The sequence below is a fragment of the Salvia splendens genome, chromosome 10, assembly GCF_004379255.2.
Source record: "Salvia splendens isolate huo1 chromosome 10, SspV2, whole genome shotgun sequence".
Classification (NCBI taxonomy): domain Eukaryota; kingdom Viridiplantae; phylum Streptophyta; class Magnoliopsida; order Lamiales; family Lamiaceae; genus Salvia; species Salvia splendens.
This window is the reverse complement of record NC_056041.1, coordinates 1,968,186-1,989,591: the sequence shown is the minus strand read 5'-3', so window position 1 is coordinate 1,989,591 and position 21,406 is coordinate 1,968,186. Positions and strand designations below refer to the sequence as shown.

At 29.1% G+C, this 21,406-nt stretch overlaps 1 protein-coding gene across 1 annotated transcript; it reads right to left on the bottom strand.

The window, feature by feature from the left end:
- Nucleotides 1–5,941: 5,941 nt before the first annotated feature.
- Nucleotides 5,942–6,663, bottom strand: LOC121750513 (glutaredoxin-C6-like). The gene has a single exon (XM_042145064.1). The coding sequence runs from the start codon at nucleotides 6,577–6,579 to the stop codon at nucleotides 6,178–6,180; it is 402 nt and encodes a 133-aa protein (XP_042000998.1). The 5' UTR covers nucleotides 6,580–6,663; the 3' UTR covers nucleotides 5,942–6,177.
- Nucleotides 6,664–21,406: the final 14,743 nt, after the last annotated feature.

Genomic DNA, 21,406 nt, shown 5'->3' with positions numbered 1-21,406 from the left:
TTTGGAGTTTAGAGGCATGTGATAACATGGAAGAATTTGTGGCAATATTTATCTCTGTACACGCATACACATGTACAAAGTACAAACGCATAAACATATAAATCATAAAATAAATAAAAATACTATATATTTTATATTTTAATTTTCTTTTCTTATATATCTCCTGAATTATAACTATAATTATAATAATCAAATTTATGAATTGCATAAAAATACTGTTTTTTAATTATAAGAGTACACACTATTGAAAGTTAATTTTTTAGCAAATTATATTCTTAATATTGTTCAATTTATAAGTATATTATACTTATTAATTAGATAAAAAATCACTTCCGACGTGTGATATTTAGGTAGACATATCAAATTAAATTAAAGGTGATAAAAATAAATAAAGGGGAGTGGGTTTGATGAAAATGCCAATTTAAGTACCAAACAAAAGAACGTGACTTGCTATGCTGCGATGCTGCCTCTGCTAAATCATGTTCTCGACAATAACTTGAAAATATGAATATATTGTCTTATGATTAAATAAATTATAGATTTGTGTAAGTTTTCATTTGTCATTTTACTTGCATCAATCCACGCCATATTATTTTATTTTATTTCACGCCTTTTCCAACTACTACTAGTATTTTTAACGCGTGTGGGCACGTAATTATAATTTAATCACCAATTTGTAATGTTTGGCTAAACTTTATGCATTTTTTTATTTATTCATAAAATCTTAGAATTAGAGTCCATCAACGCATTGAAGTTTATAATATATGGTAACGCTCATAAAAATTAAGGTGTGCATAAATTTCATTTTTTTGTGGTTGCACTCCCAAAAAGAATGAACATTATAATATTTTCTAAATTGGCCGCTGCATACCCAAACAAAACGGGCTCTAACAATTAGATAATTTTAAAATCAAAATCGAGATATGACAATTGAAAGTAGTAGAAAAAGAAATTTTACTAAGGTAAACATTATAATCTTAAATTGAATGTGGTGTATCCGATCATAGTCGATGAAAATCAACCGAGGTTTAATCATGCCTGAAAAGAAAAATCAATTTGAAGGCATTAAAATACATCATCAATGAAAATTAGAAATGCATCTTTTTAGGAGCAAAAAAATCTTAACCCTATAAAAAGACTTGATTTAAATGATAGGAAATTTAGATAACCCGAATCGAAAATGCCAAATATTTCTCAATCCATCCATCCTAATCAGTTTTGGGCTTGGCCCACTATGTCATGGACCACAACCCATATAAATCACCAGAATAATAATAATAATAATAATATCATTAATCAATCCATTTATATTTTTAGTATGTGAATTACTTCAATAATATTCAAAATAGGCGAAATTTTGTTAGACCCGATTTTAATCCAAAGCCTGAAATTAATTGATGATAAACATACTACGGGTGTGTGTATTTATAGAAGGGAAATTTTGTACTTGCTCAGAAATTGAAAATGTATATACTAGTATTTTTTTATTGTAAATCTTCACTAGATTTCAATTGGGCCATTATGGCCCAGCAGAACCCAGATCCAATTTTAAAATAATGTTATATATCATTTACGAAACTTTAATTCAAGGCCCATATAATCTGCAACGGGTCCAGTCGTTTGGGGGCCCATCAAAGCCTGGTTATTATTCTCCTACAAAATCATTTTCCTTTAGGCATATATTTTTTTCACAACTTATTTCATGAGTTTACAGATTATGTCAGTTGAAGGTTTGTTTATATTGTACTATATTCTTTAAAATATAAACATCATCTATTCAAAAATATTTTGCCGACCAAAATAAAACTAAAATTTAACGTGGATTTATTTTAGAAATAATCAAAATTTGTACAATATATATCTTATTGCCAACTTTAATCAGCCTTATTTAATATGGTACCCAATATTGATCATAAGTAGGGTACAAATTAAATTATTCTCTTCCAGTTTTGTTTACATTCTAAAATATCACATGATGGAATCCAAACTTTGAGGTCACATGATGTAACAACTTATATTTGTAATTATATGGAATTCGTCATTTTTCACCGTGAATTCATCATGCCCTAGTATATAATTTTTTTTGTTTGTGACGTATGATATAAAATGTGAAGTTCATGGTTAGTTACTTCTGTTTAAAATCCTTAAAAAGTGTGTGTGAAAAGGAAAAATAACACGTACATATAAGAAGAAAATATAGGAGGTGCATGATTGCAAAATAAATAATTCAAGAGAGGGAGGTCCTAGCTGGTGAAGCTTTTATGTGATGCATCATTATATCATAGAACACTTTTTTTCTAAAAAATTACTATGCTAAAAAGCATGCTTTAACAATATTTTTATTTTGCCCCCAAGACATTTCAATTTTGTGTGAAGAATTCACAGCCATAAGATGGCTAGTGCAGCATTAAAGAAATGTGGTTAATGAGTTCATGATGAAATAGTTGCAAGTAAACATGGACCAATTAAACAAAGCTTAGGAGGGAAAATAAATAAATGAATGTATATAAATAATGGAATACATTATTGTAAATATAGACAAAAGCAAGCATGACTTCAGCTCTTACAAAGAAGCTTTTTTAGGACTTTAGACTTAGTTGGAAACAAAGAGTGTGCCAAACACCAAATATAAGAAATGCCCTTTTGTTAGGGGGGATGCATTACCTCGTTTCGAGTTTAGAATTTTACGATAAATAATTTTTGTATATTTCATTGTGACGAGATGATTTTTTGTATAAAGATTCATACAATATACAGAAAATCGACGATGTTATGTTAGTGATTTTTTTTGGTATAGAGGATTAAGTCATTTTGTGCTTCTATGTGAGTATACTAGTGAAATATTATTGTATATCGAGTTAATTACGTTATTATAGACATCGATTATATTAACATAACATTATTTACATTTATTTGTAGTTAATTCATGCCTCTGCGAATATAAGAAAAGTTGAAGTAGAATATTGCGTTGCATGATGGAGTGACACAATATGGAAAAAAAAGGAAAAAATAATAAGAATGGTCTTTTTTTAAAAAGTTATCCAGGTTTCGGATATTTCAAAAGAATATACGGAGTAATTTAAACTTTTATAGAGTCAATGTTAATTTTCCACTCAATATCTTCCAAAACCAAACAAATTGAACTTTAAAAAAAATATTACAATTAAGAATATTTCCATTACTGATATTATCCGGTTTAATTTACCATCCAATTAAAAGCTACCATTTTTTATATTTGAGTTTATAGTATCAAAATAAATTATATGTAGGTGGATTTTAATATAAATATAATCAATTCAATGTCCTATATAGCACTTCTAGCTACACCTACTAAATTCATATAATCAATTCAAATGATTAAATGTTTGAAATTAGTCATATAAAAGAAGTTATTTTCATTTACTTATGTTGCAAGATTTTGAGATTAAGATTCTCTTGACTCTTGAGGGGAGCACAGTGAAAGATTCTAAATGGGCCCTTTTTAATATTTATGCTTTGGTGCCCACAAATGGTAGCCATGTGTTATTCCATTTCCACAAACACAAACACCATATAATTATTAATTTATTTTGCCATTTTTATTATACTACTCCTACTCCATCAACTGTATACAAACAGTATTCATGATGGTTTTTACTATTGCAATTCAACAATCACTTGTCTTCTCCAACCCCAGTGGAAAAGGGGCAACACTTCAAATAAATATTAAAAAAAAATAAAATTGGATTCTTTAATTATACTTGGTCGCTCTCTTAAAAATAGTTTTTTTTTAATGTGCGTTCACCAAAAATAATCTATTTCTCTATTAACAATATATTTTTTAGTTATTAGTACTAATTAAACTGTTAAAAAAATTGTGCGTTAACCAAAAATAATCTATTTCTCTATTAACAATATATTTTTTTAGTTATTAGTACTAATTAAACTGTGCTATACTTTGTAATATGTAGTATTACCTTTCATTAATAATAATTTAGAAGAATTTTAGTTACCCGTGTGAGGTTTACTGTTTATATAACTAGGGTTGATCGTATTTATAATTTATAGTATCAAGTTGGCGTCCTCTCTCATAATTAGTCAGAATTTATAGATCAATTAGTTTATTGTAAAAAGATGATTTAATTTGCTTTTATTATAATACACTGGGTTCATCTCTTCCTTCCATAATGGACTTTAACGAAACAGCAAACGTCTTTTTTCCTAATTTGGGAAAGAGATTTTAAAGTGGGTTTGGCCTTCATGGCCTTGATTACTTCCATTTCTGAATTAAATATACTTAATTTGATTAGTGTAATGAGTACTTAATTCATTAAGTGGAAGGTGAAGACTATAATTTTAGATTTCATTATCAATCGACCATACATGATTCTTGTTAAAGAAAAATAAATAAAATAAAGTATATTAGCATCACCTCGATGTCATATAAGAATAAATTCAGCTTTATTCACCACCACATATTGAGAATATTCAACTCTAGTTGTTAACAAATTGCAAAATGGAACATCACTTTGATTTAATGACCGAAGAAACGCTGAAAAAATATTTTTTATATAAATAAATGTACCAATTAATGATTCTTTGTTAAGTACAATTTACAACTATACTAGTGAAAATATAAAAAAATAAATAAAAATAAATTGTTTTATTATGCCCCGACTTGTATTACGTAATCAACTCGACCAAAAATATCAATCAAACTTTATATTAAAGAATGTACATTTCAAGCAAAATAATTGTTCAATAAGACAAGACATCCCATGATGAGGAGGAAAAAGATCAAGCATCAAAGGTCATTTCATATATATATAGAGATTAGAGACCCATAAATATTCCATTAGTTTCTTTATTGTTTCAATTTTTCTCTTTTAGAATGTATGGACAATGGACCCATTATTTCTGAAAATTCATATATAGTGTAAATGTTGTACAACACATAGCTAGTAACATTAAAATCTATAATTTCATACGACATTCATGTCTAAGGCAAGAAAACACCAAATAATAATGAGACTATTTGTCACATCGTGGTCGTGTAGTAGCTTTCGTATTTTTACTAAAGTTCATGGAATCATTTTTTTATAGTAATTCAAAAATAGTTCTTTATTTTCTACCTATTTAATTTCCCTTTCATTGTTCACCGTTGTCAAGATTCTATTTGAGTTAGCTTCATTTGTTGTATTCTTTCCTTTTTTTTATATTTTTTTCCTCCCCTTATTCGCATCGCATTTGTTTTGGGCATTTGCCACATTCTAAATCAAGAAAGATTTAGCAATTTTTATTTCTAAACTATACAAATAAATACATAAACAAATGTAACAAATCAACATTTCCATATTTTTAAACAACTAACAAACACAATTAACGTGAAATTGTACTCCAAAATTTTGATAGTTATAAAAATCTAACGATTGTAAATATACAAAAGTAAACGAAAAAGCGAAGAAAAGGGAGAAGTAGACAAGCATAATAAATCAGTGATTGAGGGTAAGAGTAGCAAAGAAAGATCCAGTGGATGCCAACCATTTGTAGGACAAAATAAACACTCTTTAAAAATAAACAATTTATTCAAAAATAATTATTTGCTAGTCCAAAGTGGTTTAATTGCAATGAAGCACAAACATAGTGAATCTATGAAGAAAATTCCGTTCCCAAATTCGTCCAAAAATAATTTCCAAGGACTATAATAAACAACACTAGAGAATATTCCTCCACAATAATTGGGATATTCATGAGTTTACACACTTTAATACTAGCAAATAATCATTTCCCAGTAGTCCCTAAATAAAATCACACCAATATTTTATTTCATCTAATAATACAAACAAATACTAATGTTTATACAAAATGACATTCATGTGTATATGATTCCATATATGTCCATTTCTTTAATCTTGATTCTTTGACCAATGCAACTCAATAATCAAAATCAATCAACATCGAATAACAATAATTCTTGCAAATTTCTTCATTGAAAGTAGATAGTCACAATCACAATTACCAACACTAATTCACAAGCTTACAAAACCCCAAATCACAATACCAAATGATGCATCTTATTTAATTTCCCTAATTACCATCTAGAAATACTGTAGTAGTAGTAGTAAATAATGATATGATTCTTCTTATAATTAAAAAGGCAAAAAAAGGTAGTAGTAAAAATTAATTAATCGAAGCTAATTAATTAATTAGGAACTGATGATTTTTTAGGGCACCAACTTGGACAAGCTTAGGCACGAGATTGTTACTCAAGTGAAGGGCGACGAGGCTCTCGAGGCCGCCGACGGGAGCGCCGCCGATGTAGAGGTCGGGGGCGGGGCGGGGGGAGAGGGCGGCGATCTCGTCGTCGTCCAATTCGATGACGGTGGGGTGGACGCCCACGGTGGAGAGGAGGCGCTTCATGACGTGGCACATGCAGCAGGAGGGGCGGCTGAAGATGATCACCGGATTCTCCGAGATTAGGCGCTGGATTCGCGTCTCCGCCGATTCAGCGACGTCGATGGCCAGGGGGGACGCGGCGGAGGGGCTCAGCTCGAGGCGGACGCCGCCGTCGGAAAGGAGGCTGTACCGGAGGCCTTGCATCGTCGCTATAATTGTTAGATAGAGAGAGAGGCGTTGATGAGAGAGAGAGAAAGAGGCATTTGGGGGTTACTATATACCCAAAAAATTGAGGGGGTGGGGGGTGATAAAATTGTAAGTACTGTATAAATTACAAGAAATGAGTTTTGGATTATTTAGAATTGAAATTTATTTTCTACTAATAGTCCCTTTCTGTCTAAAAAAAGTCTTTAAATTTTAGGACGGTATGAGTTTTAATGTGCAGTATAAAAGATAAGAAGAACCAATGAAGAAAGTATTAGAGATAAAAATAAAAATTGATGACAAAATTTCTATAAATGAAATTGGAATAATTATAGTAATTATATTTTATGAATGGAAAGAGTACGGGACTTCTTCTTCTTTTTTATATAATTTTTTAACCTTATTGTAATGCAAATAAGTATTACTGTATAATATTTATGAAAAAAAAGTATGTGAAGTTTTTTGTATTTACCTTTATTACTGATGTATATTTACTCAATTTTAGTGTAAAATAGTTATTGACAGAACATGAATAGTGAAAGAGTAGGGTATGAGTCAAAATTATCTGAGATAGAGGATAAATATGGAAATATAAATGTCATACCGACCATATCTTCTAATTACTTTTGAATTTTATAATGTATAATTGTTATCCATAAGAAGATAAGGTCGGTGTGGTCAAATATACTGATAATAAGCGACAAGAATTCAACATATATTATTTGTAACGGCTATATAATTAATAAGAGACAAAAAGAAAGATTGAGAGATTGTTCAAACATCACAACGAGAAGAATAAAGTGTCGGTGCAGTCAACGTTATGTAAAGAATGAAAAAAATCAAAATATATCATAAGTAACACAGAAAAAAACTAAAAAAAAAGTCCGGAGGGTGAATGTTAAATTTTACAAAGTACTAAATTGATTGATTTATTGTAAATTTACGACATTAAATCGCTTCTACCATTTTTGAAATAAGAATTTATTGATGAGTACCTTACTCAAATCATAACAATTACATATGTTCAATTAATTTCACATGTTTTATTTGTGATACTATTATTTTCATGTGGTTGCAAGACTAGAACGAATCAAAGCACAAACATCGAATTTAACATGCATTAATAAATTTTTAATCACACATTAATTACAAAATTAACTTTGGAAAACTCATCTAATAAAACCCTCTTAAAATTGATAAGAAACTGCATAAGTACGCCACCGGTTTATATAAAAACCATAGGGTAGTTATTAAACTTTAGGAAAAAAAGTTTGTTTAGAATATTGTACTAAAATGAAATAATTATAATAATGATGGTAATAATATTTTGATTGGTTGTCGTGGTATGGGGAGACGTAACAAAGAAAATATGAAGCGCAGGTGTAGGGAGTAATTGTGTGGTTACATACACTAGATGACAAAGCAGAAAGATCCTACTGATCTGTTTCTTGGTTCTCTCTTACTATTAATTAATTAAATAACTAATTAATTAACCAATTTTAATTAGTCTCAATTGTTAGACCGACGTTACTTGTGTTAGTTTAATGCCAAGTGTGTAACATCATACTTGAAATTGCAACAAGTTACTTCGGAAAAAGATATTTTTTTAGGGAAAAAACTTTACTAAAAGTTATACTATGAAAATGACATATTTGTAAGTTATTTCAATAAAATAAATGACATGTTCACTTTACATATATTGGCTTAAAGGCTAAAGCTGATTCTCTCAAACTATTATGTTCAATTCAGAATCAACAAGTTAATAAAATAAATATCCTAATTTTTAGTAGACAAGTAAAGTTTAGATGCCATGGAGGAAAAAACAATTAACATAGGAGTAACTTTATTCTAAAAATTTATTCATCTATGTTTTAGCATTAGCATATGAAAGTACCTTTACTCTTCTAGGAGTGATTTTTTATGAATTGTTATAAAAAAAATACTACTCTTCCGTAGACGGAAAGTGATGTTTCCGACATCAAAATCCACTGAAAAGGAAAAGAAATTTATCTTGTTTGGTAAAAATTAACTAGTTAATTAGTGTAATTCAGTCCTACTAAAAACAAAATTACTGTGGATTCCCAACTTCCAAGGAGCATTAACAATGGAAGGTTTTAAAATATTGTCCAATCTTTTGGCCGACGTTGGTGGAAATATATACTACTATTACTACTATTATGTGGATTATTTTATTGAAGCAATATTAATCTATTTTTAAGAGATGACTCATATGAAAGTGGGTTGACCTAACGCAAACTAGTTGCAATTTTCATATACATATACACATAATAACCAGCCACAAAACGACAGCATCATTTAAGGATACAATTAACCCTTATAAGAGGGGTATCAAATTTAATAATAATAGTGTGAGATAATTGTAATTTAACTACGAAATATTGTCAAATTCTTGGTAGATAATTAATGTTTAAAAAACAAAAATTTTAAATTATGATAATTCAATTTTATTAATTGTTAAATTCGTGTATGAAACAGAAAGACGTCTTTTAGTGACGTTGTTCCGTACATTATTAAAAGCTTAATTTTGTACATATAATAATTTAGAAAAATGAAAACAAATTTATATTTTATTTTCAAATATCATTAAACTAATTAAAATTTATGATTTAAATGACTATAATCTCCGATTACAATTACAATAACAGTAATAATGTTTTTGGTGCCAATCCGGGCAAGTAGTTACTAGGTAGTGTGAGCTCAACAGAAAAAAATACTCCAATTTTTAATTAGTCTAGTTATAGTTGAAGTTGAACTCAATCATGTTATAAATTACAAAGAGAAGCTCCATCTTTTATATACTCCTACAACTTATAGTTGAAGTTGAACTCAATCATGTTATAATTTACAAGGAAAAGCTCCAATTTTGAATCGTTCGACATGAAATTGACCCTTAAATAATCCAACAAATTTAATAATCATTCCTCGACAATTATAGATTTTCAAAAGACAAAATAACAAATAGAATCGACCCATGTCAAAACCTTTAATTGACCCATCAATTTCAAATAAATATCTTGCCTACAATTAATCAAAAATAAATCCGATCCATCATAATCAACACCTTGAACGGACAAATCAATCGAGCCACATTAATAATATCATAATTATATTCACAGAACATTGTCTGAAAAATTAATAAGTTTAGACAGAATTTCAGAGACATAAAAAATTCAAATGAAAACCATAAAATTGAGTATATTCCAACTTTTATATCAGATCCAATTTAATAAGAATTAATATAACATAAATTCCTATCGGAATTACTTTTTGAAAAGAGAGTAAAGAGAGGTGAGAGTAACTGGCATGATTATGATTTCTCCAAAAAGAGAAGATAATAAATTGTGTTTTATTTAATTCATAATAGCTACTTCTTAGTTATAATAAAATATATCAACATATTTATAATATACTATACTTGGAACAAAAAATCTCCTATAAATTAAAAAAAGCAAACCAAATTCTAACAAACTATTAAAAAATAAATCTAATGCTAATAATTGCGAAAAGTAACTAAAATTCTAACAACTAAATAATAATTATAAAATTACTAAATTTCAAGTTCACTTATGAATTAAAGTAAAAGTCTAGGTCTCAATCGCAATCTCACCCTTTCTGACATAAGTACAATATTAGAATTAAATTTAGTTTTATACGGAATAATTTTTTATTAATTTTAAAATTGCAGAAGTACTAAATATAACGATTTTCGAGCAATTTATCCTTGCATTAAATCATTTTCATGTACTGTAATATAGGATTATTACATTTAATGGTACATACTCCCTCCGCTAGTAGAAATAGCTCTATTTTCTTTTTTTGTCTGTCCTAGATATAATTTATATTCATTTATGGTGATTTTTCTTCTTCTTTTTTACTTTATAATTTAGTGTCACTTTATCCACTATACCATTTCAAATACTTATTCTCTTAATCTTATTTTATTAATTACGCAATAAAATTAGTGCCTCTCAAAGAGTTTATTTTTCTGGAACGGGTGGAGTTTATATTTAATAATTTCAGAATTCAATACGGATGGGTGTGAGTGGTCAGAACGTGGGGTGTAGTGGCAAAAGCGTAATTATAACGCTAAAGTGGGTCCCATGATGAAGTCATCGTGCACATCAGAAACATGGAATCAATGAAAGGGTTCAATGATTAAGGGCGTTCCGGTGGGCTCCATGTGATGTCATGATCGGGCTTCCACGTCATCACTACGTCGAGGAGTACACCAGATGGCAGCAGATCCTGCCTCCTCCAACGATAGAGAGAGAGACAGAAGGCAAGCACGTCACCGAACGGGGACGGGTCCCACACCACGTGGGGTGTTCACGCATTAACATTAACATTGCAGAAAAAAAACAATACGATTATGTCGTCTTGGCGGCCCACACTCCAGTCCGACATCACGTGAAGAGGTTTAATCAAAATACGGAGTATCTCGTAATCAGAGTACGCAGTAGCTCGTAAAGGGGAGGTCTTAATCCACTAACTGTCAGAACTTAATCTCCCAATGAGAGATGGAATTAACTACACAATAACATTAATAAGACCATCAGTAGTGGGGCGCCTTAAGGCGCGCCACATCAGCATTTTTATCTTCCTCCTTCTCCACCTGTAGTGGGGCGCCCTAAGGCGCGCCCTATGACGCGCCACATCATCATTTTGTTGTTTTGTTTAATTAATTTAACTGTTTTCAAATAACACGTAAAGAGTAAAAAAACGACTAAATAACAAGCGGCGATGTTTTAATAAAAAAAAATACACCATTCAACTAAAAAAAGAAAAAAACTAAGTCGGGTCAATTCCCAACTTCCTACGCAACTCATCGAGTAATACACGAAGATACTCGGCTTGTTCGGGGTCGGTGCACTTCTTGAGGGCCTTGTGCGTCTGCAACATCGTCCTTGCCATCGACGCTGTAACTAACGACGCAAACGCGGTGGACGTCTGCGTCGGGAGCTCATCCGGGTCCGGATCAGGGGTTGTAGTTGTCGACGATGGCCATCGTCCGCGGTTTAAGTCGCGCCCGAAGCATAGGCCGCGACTATCGTCCGCGGCCTATGCCACAAACCCACAGTGGGGGCGGACGATGAATGGCGCGGACGATGCGCGCCATCGGGCGTGCCATCGTCCGCTCATTGCGGATGGCCTAACAGTTTTTATTAATCGAAGTATTTTCTTAAGGGGGGGTAATATTTATCTCCTTCGGAAATGGTTTTATTTCTCATTTTGGTTTGAATAAAAAATGAATTTATATTTCTGTTTATATATGAACTCATTTTATAATTATATTACTATCGTTTTCATTTTTCTATCTTACGAGTACTTTACTATATTTGAATTAAACCCATTATATTGACTATTTTAGGTGAACAAAAGACAATATAGCAGCACTACTTATAAACTCTAGTATTTTTTTTCATTTCTTTTCTATTTTTTCTGTTTCACTCTCTTTATAGTATTTATTTAACTTCGACTGTTTTTTTTTATATTTTTCTATTTTACTAATTTTTAATTTAAAGTATTAGAGTAATTTGCTATCTAAATTATTGATAACGGATAATAAAGTAAGTAGTACGGAGTAATAAATTATTTTCTGTATATAATATTTCCTCCGCTCCCAATGAATATGCACTTAGGAGCCGCGCGTGTTTTAGTAAGTAAGAGAGAGGTAAGGATAAAAAGTAAATAAAATATTATTTATGGGGGGTTCGTCTCACCTCATTAGAGAAAAAAAAAAACATTTTTCAAAATTACAAACTGCATATTGTTGTGGTATAATTTTTTAAGGACGTAGGGAATAGTATTATAACAAAAACATTTACGTATAAGATGTGTAATCTCTCTTTGTTTTTGTGTATACAGTATAATGTATACAAACTCCTTGACGCCGCCTCAACAGATACCAAGAGAAAAGTTATTAACAAATGTGGAATAAGCGAATTTAAGTGCTTATTTAAGTACTTCTATTAATTAGATTCGTAACAATTTTTTAATCAAAGAATACGAGTGGAGGTTGTTTTATTTTTTATCAAACTTAAGGACTGCTAAACAATTTCCACTAGATTTAAATAACACAAAGTGGAACAACCAGCTCGTGCCACAAAAAATATTTAATTCAAAATTAATGTGAAACTATATAAAAATGCATGACGCTATCGCCCAATAATTACCAAATGTAAATTTTCAGTCAGCAAATCGACAGAAAAATCACCATTTTTTTTGTTTATAAGTTACGGAGTATCTAACAATTTTAAAGTTTAGCTGAAAATCATATTTTTTGAATTTGTTTGCAACTATCCTATCCTATGTTGAGAAATTGATAATGTGTAATATATTCTTGACGTTATCAACTATGTGATGTCATTTTCTGTACATAGTATATTTTAACTTATCTATATAATGTCCATTTATTATTTTCAGTGATATATATGATATAATTTCATCAAAAAAAATCGTCCTTCGCTAGTTACAAACTCCATTCCAGTTGATTATTAAGGTTGGAAGACATCGAAATTAATTGACCATCCATTATGATATTTTTTTTTGTTTTTGAAAATTAGATGGATCAAATATTTGAAACCAAATTTATAATTAACTAATCTTAGGATTATTTCTTGGTGCGTATATCTGATGTCTTTGAAAGACAAATGTTGCACAAATTCAAGTACATTCATTATTAATAGTATAATCATTTGATTAATTATGTTTTCCCCCACCTAACTACATGAAACAAAGTCGGCAGGTCCTTCAAAAGGTTTAAATTAGTAATTTCATTATCAAAAGCTTTACTCTTTATAATTTTAGTATATAGTACTCCATGTACTTGTTATATCTTATGTCATGACCTACGTATTAGTTATAGCCACTTTTTCTTTGTTATTTAGATGTACCTAACTTTGAGATTCCTTCGTATTTTTATTTTATTGAAGTTTTAGTTTATATAATGGCGTAGATTATAAGGCGTCTATCTTGTCACGACATTAAAATATGAGATTATTCCTAAGTTCTTGAAATCGCATAGTACATATTACTCCATATATATATATACGCCCAACTCATTAGAAGCAAGAGTAACCTCATTGTATGTGTCTATGCACCGACGATCACTTTATACTCTTTCCTTAGGTGTTGGCTAGACTTCTTATAGCATGATATACTAAATTCGAGGCAATGAACGAGACTATATTCTAAGTGTACAATATATAATTAGCATTATATTTGTTTCCGACTAAGTGTCATTTTTAATTACTTTTATATAAAAAATGCAACTTATTAATTTAATCTACCTTACTTGTTTTTATCACTTCTACTTTACTTTTTTTCTGAATCATTTTTTTGTTCTTTCTTATTTGATCTACTTTATTATTTCTCATCTTAGCTTGTTAGATATAAGTAATTTCTTAATATTTGTATTAGAAATAAATGTCTCAATTATAGCGGGTGAATGAAATACTTGTTTGATATTTTCTAGTTTTTCGATAAAAAAAAATACTAATTTGGAAGCACTTATTCGAAGACGGAAGAGATTATTCGGTGAAAAGGACACTCAAGGTGATGGGACACGTGAACTCGTTAATTCTTTTTTGGATGATCAAGATATTTTGCTTACATACAGTTTTGAAATTTCCACTATGTGTTGTGTGTGTAAAATAAAATAAAATAAAATAAAATAAAATAAAATAAAATAAAATAATGGAGGGTGGGAAGTGTGTCCCACAATATGCATGAAAGTCATGCAAAGGGTTAAAGGTGAGCCGTTGATGGTGCAATATTTGGTGTCTGCCACGTTGGAATTTAATTTTTGCAATTTTTGGAATATAATTTGATCACGTCAGATTTTGAACGCGGGTCCCACTCATCCACACAAAAATATTTTTAACTTGAGCATCCGAATTTAATTTTTGCATTGCAGTTATTGGTTGCACATTCTGTCTATATAATTAATGTTTTCATAAATTTTTATTGTCATTTACAAGGACCTGTCGTTGTAAACCTAAGTTACTTTGAGCAACCAATAAAATTGATCAACATTTAGGGCAAAAAAATAGATGTTTTAAATGTTTTTATTTAAGGGGTGTTGTCGTGTTGCAAATGATGTGGACAAATGACTATGTAACAGATTTGAAGACATGAGATAGCAGAAATGATTGTTTTACTTGTATCGAAATTTGACCATTCGAGAAGGATAGGTAAAATTTATTGCTAGAATTAATTGAGCTACTTACAATAATAATTCACGAAATTATGAAATATTTTATTAGTTAGACAAATGAATAAATTAGTGACAACACATTGGAATTTTAAGAAGAAAAGTGTTAGCTTTAGCCTTTGTAACTCATGTAGTATTAGGGAATATGCTCATTTGTTGTCATGATGACTACATTATTAGTTTTGGTTCATTCTCACCAAATCATACTCCTACTTTTACTTTATTTTCCTCTTTTAATTTTTAACTTTTAGTTACCAACGGAGTGTGACGTATATTATACTATAAAGAAAGTTCCATTGACATCTATAATCGTTGTAAATATATTTTTATTAGGAGTAAACGTTTATTGAAATAATAATAATAATAATAATAATAATAATAATAATAACAATAACAATAATTGTACCGAGTTTTTGCATATGATATGATGAGGGTATTGACATTAGTTTTAAGAGTATAAAACTACTCGTATTTATTAATCGATCGATGACATAATTGGTTATGTTTAACAAGTAATTATTAGTTAAGCATATATCCACCCTTTTATATTGAGTAGGTATACTAATTAGTGAGGAATTATATATCAGCAATTTTAAATTTTATAGATCACCAATTTTTAATCAACTCAACCTTGTTGGGGACATTCCAACACATTATATGATTGTTTGTAGTAAGAAAAAAATATGAGCACACCCATACTAAGTGACGTTCATAATTATGCTTGTATTTATATTATTAATTAATGCACATTATGAGTCTAATAAAAATATCACTTGGATCTTTGTTTAAAAAAAGTTTACTTTTCGGATGTCTTCAAATTGGACTCTACGAGTCCAATCATAAAAAATGAAAATAAGTCTAATCAGTATATACACTATTTACGCCATCATATTTAAATGAGTAAAGGCCAAAATTGATCCTGAACATATAGTCATTTTACGATTTTTGTCATAAATATTATCTTTTGGATTTTTTGGTCTTGCACATATGGACATTTGATCATTTTGGTCCCCCGTCAATATTTCCGTTAAAAACTAACGGTCAACATTATCTTTTGGATTTTTTGGTCCTGCACATATGGACATTTGATCATTTTGGTCCTGCACATATGGAATTTTGATCATTTTGGTCATCCGTCAATATTTTCGTTAAAAACTAACGGTCAACGGCCGATTTTTGACTAAAACAATGGGTTGGGTCGGGTCGTGTTTGGGTCGGGTTTGGGTTACACGTTAAGAAAAAAATAATATTTTCTTAAAATCTAAGCATAATATTTTCGTTAAAATGTAAGCATAATATTCTTAAAAAATTAATTAATATTTTTTAATTAATAAAATTAAAGTATAGTATTTTTTAATTAATTTTTTCATGAATTTGAAGAAAATATTATGCTTAGATTTTATTAAAATAATTTTTTAATTATTTAATTTTATTATATAGATTTAATATTAGTATACTTTAATTTTATTGTTTTGATTAAAAAATGATTATTTTAATTAGGTAATTTTTTATTTTATCCTGTAATATCATGTTTAAATCGTATAATAACATCATGTTTTAGTCGTTATAATATTTTTAATCAACAAAAATAACTAAAAATTAAAGTTTTATAATTTTTTAATTAATAAAAAATAATTATTTTTTTTCTTAACGTGTAACCCAAACCCGACCCAACCACGACCCGACCCAACCCATTGTTTTAGTCAAAAATCGGCCGTTGACCGTTAGTTTTTAACGAAAATGTTGACGGAGGACCAAAATAATCAAAATTCCATATGTGTAGGACCAAAAAATCCAAAAGATAACGTTGACCGTTAGTTTTTAACGAAAATGTTGACGGATGACCAAAATGATCAAATTTCCATATGTGCAGGACCAAAATTATCAAATGTCCATATGTGCAGGACCAAAAAATCCAAAAGATAATGTTTAGGACCAAAATCGTAAAATGACTATATGTTCAGGACCAATTTTGGCCTTTACTCTATTTAAATTGAGATTTTGAACTCCGACTTTGTATAACTAAATGGTATAGGGATTAAACTCTTTCGCATAATATCCAATTAATTGAAATTACTTAACATGTCACTTTTCGTCAATCTCTAATAATTAATATTGAAACGTTTTCTTCGTTGGAATATTCTCTTTATAAGTTATTCCTCAAAAACTCTTTCTCTATTCATGATTGATTGATGATGGCACCCTTAGAATATAATTAATTAAGTTTTAAAATTTGGAAGTAGTAAAGTAGTAACTTTAATTGTTGACCATAGGTTTACACCAAAAAACCATCATTTTTCACAGTGCCTATCAACCGAAAGCAAAAATGTATGACTAAATATTTTCCAATAATACATCATTAAAATTGATGTGGCTATTTGCATTATGCTTAATTTTTTTGTCACCATGCAAAACAAAGTCTAATAATCTACGTCAAATCATGATGCTTTTATCTCTAGTTACATCACCTCATCAAATCAAATGCCACCATAACTATATACCAAAATACTAGTACAATTTTTTTTATGTATTTTGTAATAAAAATATTAATTGTTATATAACGTAGGGATGGGGACATCGATTAGTTGCTGGAGAATTTGGAGTGGTGTGGTGTGATCGAATAATTATGAGTGGGGAGTTGGATTTTTATTTTTAATTTTCGAATTTCGTTGAGCCATTATTTTCTATGGTTCAACTTGGTTATGTGAGTTATGACTTATGAAGGATTTTTGCAAATCAATTAAAAAACAATACAACCAATTTTTGATTTATTATAAGAACAAAAGAGTTAAAGAATTTGATCGGTAGTAGCTTTGAGAAATTACGTAAATCCAACAAAGTTGCCGACTAAATTATCTACATATGATATGTTAATTGACTCGTATTATTCATAGCAAGAATAATTATTGCTTATAAAGAATTATTGTAATATATTATAAATATTATCTTAGACTTTATTGAATAGTAATGTTCATAAGTAATATTCATTTATAAATTATTATTCTCTATAATAAAACTATAATTATTCATTTTCCAAAAATACGAACAATGCCTTTTAATTTATTTATATACGTACCATCTTTATTAAAATAAACATTTGTAGAAAGGTATCTGACGCTATACACAAATGGGTGACGCAAAGGCGAATGACGCATCATATTTTTACCAAATGAGGCTAAATGTCATGTAAAAAATGGGGTGAATTTTAGTTACTAGTCCCTTTAATGTATATTTGTATATAGAAATTAATTGTGTCGGAAAATTGCGTGCACGTCTTCTAATTCTTCTTGTCTATTCTTTTTCTAGCATTCAAATTTATTGCACCGATATATCGCATGCGAATTTATTTCCCAATTTATTGCGTGTTCATTAAATTACATAAGTGTACGAAAGTAGTCGACTTATGGATAAGGATGAAACCTCAATTCCAAGGGCCCTTTATATTCGGACTCAGACAATATTGTGAGAGGAGTTCAATATCAATACGCAGTGGCCCGCTAGGGTGAAGTACCGTAACCCCATTGTCCTGCTAAAATTCCACCTCTCAAGACCTTACACTTGTTAGTGAAAGATATTGCAACCATACGACAGTAGTGAGGATCGAGTATTGCCCACTTATGCAACTCTGCCCCTCCAAAACCAACGGCACGACCTTCTGAGCTAGTTGTCAACAATATGCAATGATAGTTTGTGACGTTTGTACATCCAATTATTCCCCACTTTAAACAAGAAGTATTCCTATATCTGTGTACTTTGTATTTGAGTAGTACTTTGTATGCAACTATACATCTTATTTTTCATTAGCTCTATTTTAAGAAATATGAATAAATGTTGTTAAAAGAATAGTTAAATATGTGTTATATTTTTTATACTATTAATTTTGTAATAAAATATGAGTAAAATGAGACAAATAAAAACCGAACACATAAAAATGAGAAAAGATACATGTAATCGCTGACAGAAAAAAAACCCATTATACGGTACTATACAAGAAATATTATATTCATTTGATTTTTTTAAGTGAATTTTATCTTCATTCTAAAATGAACCTTTTTAGAATATTTTCCTTATGAATAAAATAACTAGATATTAATTCATACATTAACATGAGTATTCTAGATCCATACAAACTATATAGGACGTAGGAGAGGATCAAACAAAAAAAATTATTCATATTTATATTGATGATCTTATTTCCTTTTCAAACAATACAACAATAAAGGATTAAAGAGACTCTCAAGTCTCAATCTGCCTATATTAAAACAAGAATCGGAATTTTGTACATATAACATAGACTTATTTTCAACAACAAAACATAGTATAAAAGGAACAAGTCTACCAAATGGGACAAGTCACATACCTATTGTATAATAATAAAAAAAAAAAATACTCCATATAAACATATATATTTGGACGACCCAAAAGTGGCCAATCCTAAGCAAAATACAATTCGATGTGGAAAATCCTTGAAAGTGGAGGAAATCTTATGTCAACAAATGCAATGAGAACCACCATTTGTGGAGTGACTTTATGATGATGAAATATGCATATAAATGCAATATTTTTGTATACTTTTGAATCTTTTTATAGCACAATGTAACCCACCATTTGTACATAACATTATTGTGGTTTAGGATTCCTATTTCTTGGTTTTGAATCTTTGACCAACTGAATCTGATTCCAGCCTTGACTATACATCAACTATGAACTATTATTATGATCTTACTTTTTTCATTGTTTGTACATTTCGTTCAAAATATACACATTCATAAGTGAGTTTAATTTATTTGCACTTATATATACGTGACAAGAAAAAAATAAATGTTGTCCAATAATTTAGTATTTTTCTTCTCTTAATAAATGTACTACTACAAGTTTTAATAAAGTTGTTATTGTTGTTTTTATGTCAGTTAATCAATAAATAGTTGGGCATGTTAGATTTTCTGTAAATAGATGTGTGACAAAATATGCCCAAGTTTTGAATTGGACCACATGTGAAATAGAATGGGCTTAATTTAGTGTGGTCATTTATTACATACAGGCCCATTATATATATTGCTTAATGGGTCAGCCATTTTTTTACTTTTTATATCGCAAAAGTCAATATATATTTGCAAACAAAATACTCTTTCGATATCTTTAATTAAAGAATTTTTAAATTTTTTATTTATTTAAGAAATTTCGAAATTCCGACATTCTTAAGGTCGTTTTGCCGAAAGTATCACGTTCAGATCTTGGTGATATCATTGGTGGTTGTTTAAATTTTTATAAATATGTATTTAAATGCACAAGAATACATGGAATTATAAAAAAAATGCATCTTAAACTAAATCGATAGTACATAGAATCATGAAGTATTAGTCCCATATTACCTTTCCATTTACCAAAAACACTAAGGGCATGTTTGGTTGCCGTGAAAGTCAAGTTGGCAAGGAAAATGATTTCTGAGAAAATGATTCTCGGGAATGTGATTCCTAATAGCTTTACTTTCCTGTGTTTGGAAAATATCACGATTTAAATTTTATATTTAATTTAAACACCAAACTAAAATTATAATCCTACTCATTATTATTTTTATTGTAAAAAAGAATAATAATATAATTTTTTTTATAAATTATTAATTACAAATGATAATAATTATATTATTATATTTATTATTAGTTTAAATATGGATTATCCATCATAATAGTACTCCATAATTATAATTATAGTTACATGGAGTATTATAATCATACATGATTATAATAATAAATATAATTATTATAATTATAATATTTACTGGTATTATAATTGAATAAATTTTATAATTTGAAATTTTACTAGAACTCTACATATTTTATTCATTGGATGAGGAAAAAATGACGGTCAAGATTAAAAATCATACATATTAGACTATGTGTTTCACGACATTCCGGACTCAACATGTGAAAAAACTCACATGTTGATGGAAGAATGAATGAAACGAAGAAGAGTCCATGCATGCTTTATTTTTTCACTTATCTGCATTCACCCATTAATAATAGTTTTAGTTGTAATGGGAAGTTGTTGTGCAAATCAACACCATTGGATTAAAAGATCTAACGACCTCCGTTTGGCATTTGTTCTACGTTTAAGAATGGTTCTACGTTTAAGAATGGTTCTATCTTGATCACAATCATATATATATATATATATATATATAATATAGTTACAATTATGATAATTTTATTTATAGTTATTTACTATGCGTAATTAAGTATGGTTTATAATTTTAAATTATTTTTAATAATATTAAGAATATAATAATAATAATAATAATAATAATAATAAACATATATTTATATTATATTGCATTAAATATGTAAGAATCATAAAACTGAGAAAAAATACCTAAGAAAAGTTAGGATTCAGAATCCTGGAAAGTCGTACTAATTTTTCTTGTCTCGGGATTCTGATTACTTTCTCAGTTTGATTAAAAACCAAAACAAACACAAGATTTTAAAATTTAAGGAATCAGATTACTTTCTCATATAGAATCCTGAGAAACAAACATGGCCTAAATCCTTCTCTACAATCAAGAAACTTCCAGTCCCACTAATTATTGGGATGAGATCT